Source organism: Microcaecilia unicolor, chromosome 3 (assembly GCF_901765095.1).
Source record: "Microcaecilia unicolor chromosome 3, aMicUni1.1, whole genome shotgun sequence".
Lineage (NCBI taxonomy): Eukaryota > Metazoa > Chordata > Amphibia > Gymnophiona > Siphonopidae > Microcaecilia > Microcaecilia unicolor.
The window spans coordinates 111,687,636-111,700,999 of NC_044033.1; the positions used below are offsets into that span (position 1 = coordinate 111,687,636).

General features: G+C 47.1%; 1 protein-coding gene across 3 annotated transcripts in view; it reads right to left on the minus strand.

Annotated features, from left to right (window-relative positions):
* The window catches only part of ATL2 (atlastin GTPase 2), a 208,030-nt gene that overhangs the window by 21,657 nt on the left and 173,009 nt on the right, over positions 1–13,364 (minus strand). For all 3 annotated transcript variants that reach the window (XM_030196285.1, XM_030196284.1, XM_030196286.1), the window contains one exon: positions 10,902–11,333. In XM_030196285.1, coding sequence (XP_030052145.1) covers positions 10,902–11,333 — 432 coding nt within the window. The remainder of the gene's footprint in view (positions 1–10,901; positions 11,334–13,364) is intronic.

Sequence of the window (13,364 nt, forward strand, 5' to 3'; positions counted from 1 at the left end):
TAACTGGCAGACCCCAGACTGACACAATTCGGCCGAACACCGACTGATGTAGAGACCACTCTCCGGGATCCAGAGTATGCCGGCTCAAAACATCTGCGTCCACGTTGTCCACCCCGGCCACATGAGCCGCCGAGAGCGCCTGAAGATGACCTTCCGCCCATTGGCATAACAGTGCCGCCTCCTCTGTGACCGCCTGACTCTTTGTGCCCCCTTGACAATTGACATAGGCCACGGCTGTGGCGTTGTCACAGAGCACTCTGACTGCCTTGTGGAGAAGCATTGACTGAAAACACTGAAGTGCCAACCGAATGGCCCGAGTCTCCAACCGGTTGATGGACCACCGTGCTTCCGCCTGGGACCACCGCCCCTGCGCTACCTGACCGAGACAATGCGCTCCCCATCCTAGCAGGCTGGCGTCTGTGACAAGAACCACCCACTGAGGGGACTCCAACGGCATTCCCTTCTCCAGATTGCAAGTTCTGAGCCACCAACGGAGGCTGCAGCGCACAACCCGCCGACATCAGCAGACGCACCTCCAACTCCTGCGACAGGGGAGCCCACCGACTGAGTAGAGAGAACTGAAGCTGACGCATGTGCGCCCTGGCCCAAGGAACTACTTCTATGGTCGCCGTCATCATCCCCAGAACTTGCAGGTAAGACCGGGCCGTCGGTGACGTCAGTGCAAGTAACCGCCGAATCAGGTCTTGCAACTTGCGGATTCTCGGGGGCAGCAAAACCACTTGACCTGACCTCGTATCGAAGAGAACGCCCAGATACTCCAGAGACTGCGACGGTACCAACTGACTCTTGCTGAAATTCACCACCCAGCCCAGCGACTGGAGAAACTGTACCACACACGACGTCGCCCCCTCGCTCTCCGCCCGGGACTTGGCCCGAATCAACCAATCGTCCAGATACGGGTGCACCAAAATGCCCTGCTGGCGCAACGCTGCCGCCACCACCACGACTTTGGAAAAGGTGCGGGGAGCTGTTGCCAGACCGAAGGGCAGGGCACAAAACTGAAAGTGCTTCCCTAAAACTGCAAAGCAAAGAAAACGCTGGTGCGCCGCTCGAATGGGAATGTGAAGATAAGCCTCTGTCAAGTCCAGAGAAGTTAGAAACTCTCCCTGCCGGACTGCGACAATGACCGACCGCAACGTCTCCATGTGAAAAGAGGGAACTTTGAGCACCGCATTGACTCTCTTTAGATCTAAAATAGGCCGAAAGGCATCCTCCTTCTTTGGCACCACAAAGTAAATCGAGTAACACACCGAGCGTTGCTGAGCGGGCGGAACAGAAACCACTGCTCCCAGACTGAGAAGACGACGCAACGTGTCTCGTACTGCTGCTCTCTTGAGCCTCGAGTGACAAGGGGACTCCAGAAACCGTTCGGGCGGAGAGATCTCGAACTCCAGGGCATAACCATCTCGAACCCCTTCGAGAACCCACTGATCTGATGTGATGTGGACCCAGTTCTGGTAAAACTGACTCAGCCGAGCCCCTACACGCACCAGAGCCTGGGTCCGCACACCTTCAATGGGCAAGCCGCCCAGAGGTCTGACCTCCCCCGAACGAGCCCTGGCCTCCGCGACGACTCCCGCGAAAGGACTGGGTGCGCTGGAAGAACCGACCTCTAGAAGCCCCACTAAACCTACCAGGCCTATACCGTCGAGCCTCACTAAGTCGGCCTCGAGAGGAATTACCCCTAACTCCCAGCTTGGGACGAAAATCCGGGAGTCGAGGCACCTTAGCCTCACTAAGGCCTTTCACTAACTTATCCAACTCTTCGCCAAAAAGCCTAGAACCCTTGAAGGGGAGAGAACACAACTTAGCCTTAGAGGCCACATCCGCGACCCAACCTCATAACCAGAGAGCCCTACGCGCTCCCACTATTATAGCCATATTTTTAGCCGACGCAAGCAACAAATCATACAGTGCATCAGACAAAAAAGACGAACCCATCTCCAACTTGGCTAAATCCTGTAACCCCGAGGTCCCAACCTCCCCGAGATCATCCAGGAGCTTCTCAGCCCAGCGAAAACACGCCCGTGCCACCAGGCCCCCCACACACCGAGGCCTGGAGAGCTAGTGCCGACAAGTCGAAGCTTCGCTTAAGAAATGCTTCCAACCTCCTTTCCTAGGGTTCACAGAGTGCGGCCCCGCCATCTACTGGAATAGCCGTCGCTTTAGTAACCGCTATAACCACTGCATCTACCGTAGGAGCATTAAAGGAATCTCTATCTACCTGCGGCAGGGGATAAAGTCTCGCCATTGCCTTAGAAACCTTACACGGCAAATCTGGCGAATCCCATTCCTGGGTAATCATCTCCCGGAGATCCTTGTTCATAGGAATGGTCCGTGCTCTACGCTGAATTCCTTTCACCAAAGGATCCTGCCCAGATTCACCTGAAGCCACCTCAGGATTAAATTTAAGGGTAGATGTGACCTGATCAATGAGCTCCGAAAGCTCATCCCTATGAAAAGGGAGTCCACCGGATCTACCGGACCCTATGAAAAGCTCATCCCCAGGAAGGGAGTCCACCGGATCTACTGGACCCTCAAAACCCTCCCCCATCACTAAACAGGCCTTCCGTGCCCAACTGAGACAGACATTCCTCGTCCTCTGTCCACTCTAGCCGGGGTCTTTTAGGCAGCATGGGACTAACCCCCTCCACTCCCTGGGGGGGGGGGGGGGCCCGATTTCCAAGCCTGAAAGAGAGTCCACACAAACTCTGGAGGAAAGCCAACCCCTCCTGGACCCTCAATAGGCACTTTCTGCGCCACAACGGAGGCAACTGGCTCAACCAGTTGCCTCCGTTGTGGCGCAGTATATCATAGTGATAGGGTGGACCGGACTGGTGGAGGGGTAGCATTGTATATTAACGAGAGCCTTGACTCAGATAGATTACAAATTCAGCAGGACACAAATCACACCTTTGAATCATTGTGGGTTGAAATTCCATGTATAAAAGGGAAAAAAACGGTGATAGGAGTGTACTACCGTCCGCCTCGCCAGGATGAGCAGGTAGATACAGAAATGATAAAAGAAATCAGAGACGCGAACAAAATGGGCAATGTGATAATAATGGGTGACTTCAATTATCCAAATATAGACTGGGTAAATATAACATCGGGACACGCTACAGAGATACAATTCCTTGATGAAATCAAGGACAGCTTTATGGAGCAACTGGTGCAGGAGCCGACGAGAGAAGGAAAAATTCTAGACTTGGTCCTTAGTGGAGCGAATGATCTAGTGAGGGATGTTATGGTACTGGGGCCGCTTGATAACAGTGACCATAACATGATCAGTTTTGATATCGACCTTGAAGTAACTGTACACAGAAAGTCAAATACGTTAGCGTTTAACTTTAAAAAAGGAGACTATGATAAAATGAGAAGAACGGTAAAAAAAAAAAAAAAAAAAAAAAAAAAAAAAACTTAGGGGGGCAACTGAGAGAGTAAAAACTGTACAACAGGCGTGGATGCTGTTCAAAAATACCATCCTGGAGGCCCAGGCCATACATATTCCGCGAATTAGAAAAGAAAGACGGAATTCCAAAAGACAGCCGGCCTGGTTGAAAAGTGAGGTGAAGGAAGCTATTAGGGCTAAAAGAAATGCCTTCAGAAAATGGAAGAAGGAACCGTCTGAAAATAACAAGAAGCAGCATAAGGAGTGTCAAAGCAAATGCAAGGCGCAGATAAAGAAGGCCAAGAGGGATTACGAAAAAAAAAGATAGCATTAGAGGCAAAAAACCATAGTAAAAATTTTTTTCGGTATATTAAAAGCAGGAAGCCGGCAAAAGAATCGGTTGGGCCGCTGGATGACCAAGGGGTAAAAGGGGCGATCAAGGAAGACAAAGATGTAGCGGAGAGACTGAATGAATTCTTTGCTTCGGTCTTCACCGAGGAAGATTTGGGTGGGATACCGGTGTCGGAAATGGTATTTCAAGCGGACGAGTCGGAGAAACTTACTGACTTCACGGTAAACCTGGAGAACGTAATGGGGCAGTTCGGCAAACTGAAGAGTAGCAAATCTCCTGGACCGGATGGTATTCATCCTAGCGTACTGATAGAACTGAAAAATGAGCTTGCGGAGCTACTGTTAGTGATACGCAACTTATCCTTAAAATCGAGCGTGGTACCGGAAGATTGGAGGGTGGCCAATGTAACGCCCATTTTTAAAAAAGGCTCCAGGGGAGATCCGGGAAATTATAGACTGGTGAGTCTGACGTCGGTGCCGGGGAAAATGGTAGAGGCTATTATTAAAAACAAAATCACAGAGCACATCAGAGGACATGGATTACTGAGACCGAGTCAGCACGGCTTTTGTGTGGGGAAATCTTGCCTGACCAATTTACTTCAATTCTTTGAAGGAGTAAACAAACATGTGGACAAAGGGGAGCCGGTTGATATTGTGTATCTGGATTTTCAAAAGGCGTTTGACAAGGTACCTCATGAAAGGCTACAGAGGAAATTGGAGGGTCATGGGATAGGAGGAAATGTCCTATTGTGGATTAAAAACTGGTTGAAGGATAGGAAACAGAGTGGGGTTAAATGGGCAGTATTCACAATGGAGTAGGGTAGTTAGTGGGGTTCTTCAGGGGTCTGTGCTAGGACCGCTGCTTTTTAATATATTTATAAATGATTTAGAGATGGGAGTAACTAGCGAGGTAATTAAATTTGCTGATGACACAAAGTTATTCAAAGTCGTTAACTCGCGACAGGATTGTGAAAAATTACAAGAGGACCTTACGAGACTGGGAGACTGGGCGGCTAAATGGCAGATGACGTTTAATGTGAGCAAGTGCAAGGTGATGCATGTGGGAAAAAAGAACCCGAATTATAGCTACGTCATGCAAGGTTCCACGTTAGGAGTTACGGACCAAGAAAGAGTTCTGGGTGTCATCGTCGATAACACACTGAAACCTTCTGCTCAGTGTGCTGCTGCGGCTAGGAAAGCGAATAGAATGTTGGGTATTATTAGGAAAGGTATGGAAAACAGGTGTGAGGATGTTATAATGCCGTTGTATCGCTCCATGGTGCGACCGCACCTTGAGTATTGTGTTCAATTCTGGTCGCCGCATCTCAAGAAAAATATAGTAGAATTGGAAAAGGTGCAGCGAAGGGCGACTAAAATGACAGCGGGGATGGGACAACTTCCCTATGAAGAAAGACTAAGGAGGCTAGGGCTATTCAGCTTGGAGAAGAGACGGCTGAGGGGAGACATGATAGAGGTATATAAAATAATGAGTGGAGTGGAACAGGTGGATGTGAAGCGTCTGTTCACGCTTTCCAAAAATACTAGGACTAGGGGGCATGCGATTAAACTACAGTGTAGTAAATTTAAAACAAATCGGAGAAAAGTTTTCTTCACCCAACGTGTAATTAAACTCTGGAATTCATTGCCGGAAAATGTGGTGGAGGCGGTTAGCTTAGCAGAGTTTAAAAAGGGTTGGACGGTTTCCTAAAGGACAAGTCCATAAACCGCTACTAAACGGACTTGGAAAAATCCAAAATCCCAGGAATAACATGTATAGAATGTTTGTACGTTTGGGAAGCTTGCCAGGTGCCCTTGGCCTGGATTGGCCGCTGTCATGGACAAGATGCTGGGCTCGATGGACCCTTGGTCTTTTCCCAGTATGGCATTACTTATGTACTTATAACCACAGCAGCATCTGCAGAACACGCTGAATTCAAAATGGCGGCCGTTCCTGCCGAAACTGAAAGCGCCCCCGCCGGGTCTGACTGAGTTGCCGCTGACAAAGGGGCCGCCGATAACTCTGGGGGGAACTGCCTCCAAACGTTTAGGTTCTCCGCAAAGACGACACTGACCGCCCGGCGATTCGATGCCCCGGCGCGAGCACGCGCAACAACGGAGGAGTTTGCCCACCATAACTTCAAAGGTAAAGGCAGCGCTACCCCGTACCGGCCCCAAGGTCAGGCAAGCCCCAAAAGCACTGCTCTCTCGCTCCTAGGACGGAAATGAACTCCCGTTCGTTCCGCACCAAATAAATAAATATATCTCCCTTAAAGAGACAGAAGACAATTCTGGCAGCTGAAAATTTTAAGGCTCTCAAGGCTACAGTACACAGAAAGCAGCCGAGGCACAAAGCTGCCAGTAACACAGTACTGGAGAGCAGCACAGGGGGAGGGACCCGACAAAGCAGGTGTGACACCCTAGGGGGAACTACTGGGCCCCACCGGACTCAGGGTCCCGAAGCACTTTTTTTTTTTGGCAAACCACGTACAGGGTACTTAAAGGATAGAAATCTTTTGAAAGAAACCCAAAATCCTTAATCCCTAAAATCAAAGCTACCTCACCAGACTATTGAAGACTGCACAGGCTGTCCTACCTCTGCTGAGACTGAGAAAATACTGGCTACTGTATGTACTGCACAGGTTATATAGTCAGTGTTCAAAGCTCAGTGTTTTCTCAGTCTCCCTCTGCTGGTAGGAGTACATAACCCACACGTCTTGACAGGTCTGGAGGGTCGCTGAGGAATGATTTGATTTGCTTACTTTATTTATTTTTTGTCTATTAGATTGTAAGCTCTTTGAGCAGGGACTGTCTTTCTTCTATGTTTGTGCAGCGCTGCATACGCCTTGTAGCGCTATAGAAATGCTAAATAGTAGTAGTAGTAGTAGTAAAGGAAAGCAAAAGCTTGAACAGAGAAATATTTTCATCAACTTTGACTTTGATATACTGCAAACACATCTAAGCAGTTTACAATATAAAATAAACTAAAAAGGGGAATATCATGGATCTAGAGAAACACACCAGGTAGCAACTGTAAAATTATAAAATACTAACTCCCGTTTACAAAGCTGCACTAGCAGTTACCGCGTGGCAATGCCAACAAAGCCCACACAAAGTGCCGCTAGCATGGCTTTGCAAACAGGGGCCTAAAAGTAGTATTAAAAGTCAAATATAAAGTTGTAGAAATACAAGAAGAGAAGGGAGTGCAAAGACACAAGACTTTACCTATCCTTAGATATGTATGTACAAAGAGTGTCAAACAGTTAAGAAAAGAATAGAACAGGAGAATGGGATTAGTAAAGAATAGAATCACAATAAAGATATTTTAAATTTGTACTCTGTATTCACACTACAAGAGGAGGATGAGCCAAAGACAAGGACTTAAGACTGTGAGGTGAACGTATTGCTGTTCACTTATCTGGCAGAATTCAACATGCTGGCAAAACTGAAAGTAAACCACACCTTGAAACACAATGGGGTTTATCCTAGAATACAGAAGTAGACTTTGGAGATTCTGACCACACATCTTATATCTTTGTTCAACCTATCTCTTGGAACAGATGTTCCAGCAGACTGGATATGTGGTGCTACACTACAGGGCTGAAGATGTTAGCTCAACACTGATGGTAGGTAAAGTAATGCAAACATTACTGAAGGAAGGCACCATGCAGAACCTCGATGTGAGTGACTTATAGGATCATAGAAATGATAGCTGTAAATGTGGCAAATCTGGACTTCATTAAAGTCCCTAACACAGTTCACCTTGATTGTAATTTTCTTTCAACTTGCCAACAAAGCGGGGTGAGAAATTGGTTGAGTAACAGAACTTAAAGTGGAAGTCAATGGTCAAGAGAAGGAAACCAATGGAGTGCCAGGGATTTTGCTGGGCCAAAGCCACTTCAATATCTTTAAGCAACATAGGGGAAAGATTAGAAGGTGGGGGGGGGGGGGGGGGGGGAGGGAGAGAAATAGTCCCTTTCACAGAAATGAAAGCTGCTTCCAGAGAAGGCATGTTAGGGGGGGGTAAATAAAATGTATATTTGGGAAGTAAAAGGGAAAGAGGTGACATAAAATAGACATTCGAATATCTAGCAGGCATCAAAATTTCAGGGTGTTTTTTTACCCCATAGAATGGACAGTTCAAGAATGAGGGATCGTATGAAACTAAGAGTGGGAAACAAATGTGAGAAAATAGATATCCACTACCCTCTTTAGTGAGAAAGTGAAGGTTCTAAGATCCAAAGCATTGGAGAGTTCAAGCATATATGGAATAGACATTGAGTGGCATAATCGAAAGGGACGCCCAAGCTTTGCTGAAGACGTCCTCGCAAAATGTCCTGGTGGAGGGGAAACAAGATGGACATCCATCTTTCGCTTCGATAACACGGTCGGGGACGCTCAAATCTTGAAATTTAGGTCATCCTTAGACTTGGTCGTTTCCAATTTTCGGTGATAATGGAAACCAAGGACAACCATCTCAGAAACGACCAAATGCAAGCACTTTGGTCGTGGGAGGAGCCAGCATTTGTAGTGCACTGGTCCCCCTGACATGCCAGGACACCAACCAGGCACTGCAGTGGACTTCACAAATTGCTCCCAGGTACATAGCTCTCTTACCTTGTGTGCTGAGCCCCCCAAAACCCACTACCCACAACTGTACACCACTACAACAGCCCTTACGGGTGAAGGGGGACACCTACATGTGGGTACAGTGGGTTTGTGGAGGGCTCACATTTACCACCACAAGTGTAACAGGTGGGGGGGGGGGGGAGGGGATGGGCCTGGGTCCGCCTGCCTTTAGTGCACTGCACCCACTAAAACTGCTCCAAGGACCTGCATACTGCTGTGATGGACCAGAGTATGACATCTGAGGCTGGCATAGAGGCTGGCACAAAATATTTTTAGAGGTTTTTTGAGGGTGGGAGGGGGTTAGTGACCACTGGGGGAGTAAGGGGAGGTCATCCCCGATTCATCTGGTCAGTTCAGGCACCTTTTTGTGGCTTGGTCGTAAGAAAAACAGGACCAGGTAAAGTCGCCCAAGTGCTCATCGGGGACGCCCTTTTTTTTCCATTATGGGTCGAGGATGCCCAAATGTTAGGCACGCCCAAGTCCTGCCTTCGTAACGCCTCTGACGCCCCCGTGAACTTTGGTCATCCCCGCAACGGAAAGCAGTTGGGGGCACCCAAACTTGGCTTTCAATTATGCCGACTTGGGCGACCCTGTGAGAAGGACGCCCATCTTCCGATTTGTGTAGAAAGATGGGCGTCCTTCTCTTTCGAAAATGAGCCTGATAGGAACCTAAGTAACAATGCAAGGGAATGACAACAAAATTAGTAAGACCTGTGACAAAACAGCAGGAAGGTACAAGTGTGCAGACTGGGTTGTCCAGAACATGTCTTTTATGCTGACATTCTCTCTGTTTCTAAGATATATCTTGTTTGCCACATCCTGATCCAGAAACCAATAGAAGGGTCTAAACCTGACCAAATATGTCTAAAAGGATGTTCTTTTTCCGGATATGTTACTCTTAAGTTTGATGCATGACAGAAAGCCTAGTTCTATACTTCTCCACACAAAGATGGCCTGATCAGGTAGAAAGCAACTAACTTGATTGCTTTAAAGGCCTTCAGAAATCAGTGACTAACCAAATTGTTCTAATACATACACTACAGCATGTAGTTTCAGAAAGCTCATGTAGTATCTTCTTTCCCCCCCCCCCCCCCCAAAAAAAAAAAAAAGAGAAGTAAGGGGTAGACCAAATGTGTATCCAAACAGCAGGTTTATTCTCGCAGTCCTGCAAGTCGGCTCCAGCACACCACTGGACACAACCCATTAGTCTGGACTGGTCTGGTATAGATGACAAGGAAATACATTTTGCTTTAGCGAACTTGCCAAAGTTTATCAGCGAGAGACTTATCAAGTGAGGGATAAATATATAACTTTCAAATACTGAAGTCTGATCATTTAGCCATTTCCTTCTGGCTTTGTCTGTTCTGACCCTGTTGAAATCTGTGAAGCTGTGTGCTATGGGGGATGGGGGGTTTGGGAAAGGCAGGGGAGATGCAGGAGAGAAGGGAGAGAGAGGAAACAATGTTGGACCTGGAGGTGGGGGAGGGAGAGAAAGGAAGCAATGTGGGAACCAGCTTGGACTTTACACAGTCACTGCATTTTTGGCCAATTTTAATCCTAAAACTGCCCTTCACTAATACATGAGATCAACTTAGACGAGTATATACGGTAACTTCCATGTCATCTCTATAGATATCCCTCTCAAAGAAGGCTTTCAACTTGGATGAAATCAGGCCTATTTGATAAATTCTTACAGACTCAGAAGTGTAGGTGCACTCTAGGATATGTACATTGTCATTAAGGACTAGTCGGGGTGGCCCAAGGCAATCTGCTGCCCAACGCAGGGATGAGATGCTGCCCCTGCCCGCTCTGGCATCTTCCTCCTTCCCTCCTCAACCCTCTGCCCCATGCCATTTACCTTATTTTCTTCTTTTCCAAAAGGCGGAATGAAATGATTCCCATAGGCTGCGCTGTCATGGTGCCACCAGCACTGGCCTCTTTACTGTGTGTACTGCCTCTGAGGAAACAGGAAATTACGTCAAGAAGTGGGCCGCAGTAGGGAGAAGAGGCCATTGCCGGCGGCAGGGAAGCCTATGGAAATCGCTGCCACTGCCGCCTTTTGGAAACAAAAGAAATAAAGGTAACTTTAGGGAAGAAGGTTGAGGAGGGATGGTGAGAGTGCTGCTCCCTGGAGCGTGCCGCTTGAGGCCCCCGTCTCAGGTAGCCGAATGGTAGGGCCACCACTGGGACTAGTTGCTTCACTTTCATTCTCCTCTTCCCAAGTTGCAGCATATATACACCCTCTGATGAACAGAATAAAATCTTTCCAGTTAAATGTTGTCTTAACCAGCCACCAGCATGTGATTCAACAGCACACATTTGCTACTGAGACTCCACAGACCAGGCTGAAACAATGTGTAAAACATTTTTGCACATGGAAGTTCTCAACCACAGTGGCTTCATTTGAGTTTCCATACTTTCACCTTTCACTGGCATCTATTCAATTCAGGATCACAAAGTATTTAAGAAAAGGACAGGGGAGGAGAGGGAAAAAAAACATAAGGATACCAACCTGTTCCCATAGTGTTTCCGCAACTTGATCAATGATTGTTCCAATTTCTCTGAACTCTCCTGAATACTTAACGTATGCCCAAGTACAGAGGGATAAAAGTGCTACCCCCATTATGAGGTTACATAAGGAAGCTATTGAGTTCAGGCCAATGAAACCAGTCAGCCCTGAGATTATGTACATGGCAAACATAACAGCAAATAGTGTTGCAGGGGTACGAGCAGCATAGAAGATATTTTTGCCATCGTTGTGCTTTACAAAGTTTGCATAGATTTCTTCTATCTCCACTTCCAACTGATCCTGATAGCGATGGCAGAACTCTTCTCCTCCCATCTTTTTCACGGATCTGAACTGTTTGATAGAAGACTCTTTGAGATCCTGATGTTTTCGTTCTAGGTCTGAAGGTGCAATATAAGGCTTATCTCCACCACATATCTGTTAAAACGATAACTCTTATTATAAAAGAAATTCAATATAATTGATTACTATACACAAACCACAAAAAATACTTATGTTTATAAAATGGTAACTGTGATATTAAATCTGTCACTGGCGGAGAGAGAGAGAGAGAGAGAGAGAGAGAGAGATTATATATATACAGTTTCTTAACCCATCTATGGGATTTCACACGGGTCAATTTGGCATGTCTTCCTTAGCAACATTGATACAAACATTAGAAATGACTTCATTTATGCAGACAACATTCAGCTTCTTTTCTTCAAGCAGTTTCAGCCCTGAATAAAAAGTTGGATACCATTGCAGATTGGCCACACTTCCACAGGTTAAAATTAAATTGTGTCAAGATCAATGCTCTGTTTTTTTTTTCACACAAAATCGGATGTAATACTGCAAAGGCTGTTATTAATTTATGGAGTGCAAATTCAAATTCTTGGGCTTGAAATTTCAACTGCACATCTCATCCACTGTTTAAAAAAAAAAAAAAAAAAGTCACCTTTTTCAACTGGAGGAAAAACGCTCAGGTTGTGCTTTAATAAAAAACACACTATTATATTTCATTCATTAGTTTTAGGACATTTAGATTATTGCAATGCTTTGTTCCAAGCAAACCAGAACATGCACAAAAGGGTTCTCCGAGCCATTTTCCTGTCACGGTAGCAGCTAACTAAAACAGAATGCAAATGATCTACAGGTTATTATAATGAGCTACCATATTTTTCGGACTATAAGACGCACCTAGGTTTTAGAGGAGGGAAATAGGGAAAAAAAAATTTGGAGTATAAGACACACTTTTTCCCTCCTCTAAAACCTAGAGTGCTCTGGTGCGTCTTGTCCGAATCCCTCCCTCCAAGTTCGGGATCGCCCTCCCTAGGGTTACCTCCTCCCCCCCCCCCCCCCGTCACCACCTCTCCCCTTACTCACGCGATCTTCCCTGGTGGTCTAGTGACGTTGGGGCAGGAAAGAGCCCTCTCTTTCCTGCCCAGCGCGCTGCTCTGCATCCTCCTGTATGCTGCCTGTGATGACGGTCTCGGCGAGATTCAAAAAGACTTCAATTCTCGGCGGCCATTTTGAATCTCGCCGAGACCGTCATCATAGGCAGCATACAGGAGGATGCAGAGCAGCGCGCTGGGCAGGAAAGAGGGGGCTCTTTCCTGCCCCGACATCACTAGACCACCAGGGAAGATCGCGTGAGTAAGGAGAGAGGTGGTGACAGGGCTGGGGGGAGGGGAGGTAACCCTAGGGAGGACGATCCCGAACTCGGAGGGAGGGCGATCCCGAACTCGGAGGGAGGGCGGGTGGGCGGCCTGCCAAATCTCTACCTTCGGAATATAAGATGCACCCCCCATTTTCCTCCCAAATGTGGGGGGAAAAAAGTGCGTCTTATAGTCCGAAAAATACGGTAATTAGGAGATACACAGCCGTTTTCCGACCCCAGCACCGTGGAAAACCTAACGTTAGGTCAGCACCTCTTGTTGGGGCTGCGAGGGATTTATTCGCCTCTAAAGACTTCTATAAATTAAAAACAAAAAAAAAAACAACGTCCAAGTGCTTGTCAGGGACGTCCTTTATGGATGTCCTTCACTCAAAAAAACCAAACAAACAAAAAGAAAGGACGTCCCTGATGAGGATGAGCTTTTCTTCAGACTCAAGGTTGCCCGAAATGACCACCACCGGAGAGAATCGGGGCGTGAGGACATCCAAAAAAAACTATTTGGACGTCCCTTTCGATTATGCCTCGATCTCTCTCTCAGCTGAGAGATCAGGGCATAATCGAAAGGGACGTCCAAATAGTTTTTATTTGGACGTCCTCACATGCCCCGATCCCCGATTCTCTCCGGCGGTGGTCATTTCGGGTACCCTTGAGTCTGAAGAAAAGCCCGTCCTGCTTGTCAGGGATGTCCTTTTTTGTTGTTTTTTGAGTGAAGGACATCCATAAATGACATCCTTGGCATGCGCAGAGCAGCCAGTATAATGCTTGGCTGCTCTGCGCATGCTCAGCTGGCCGAC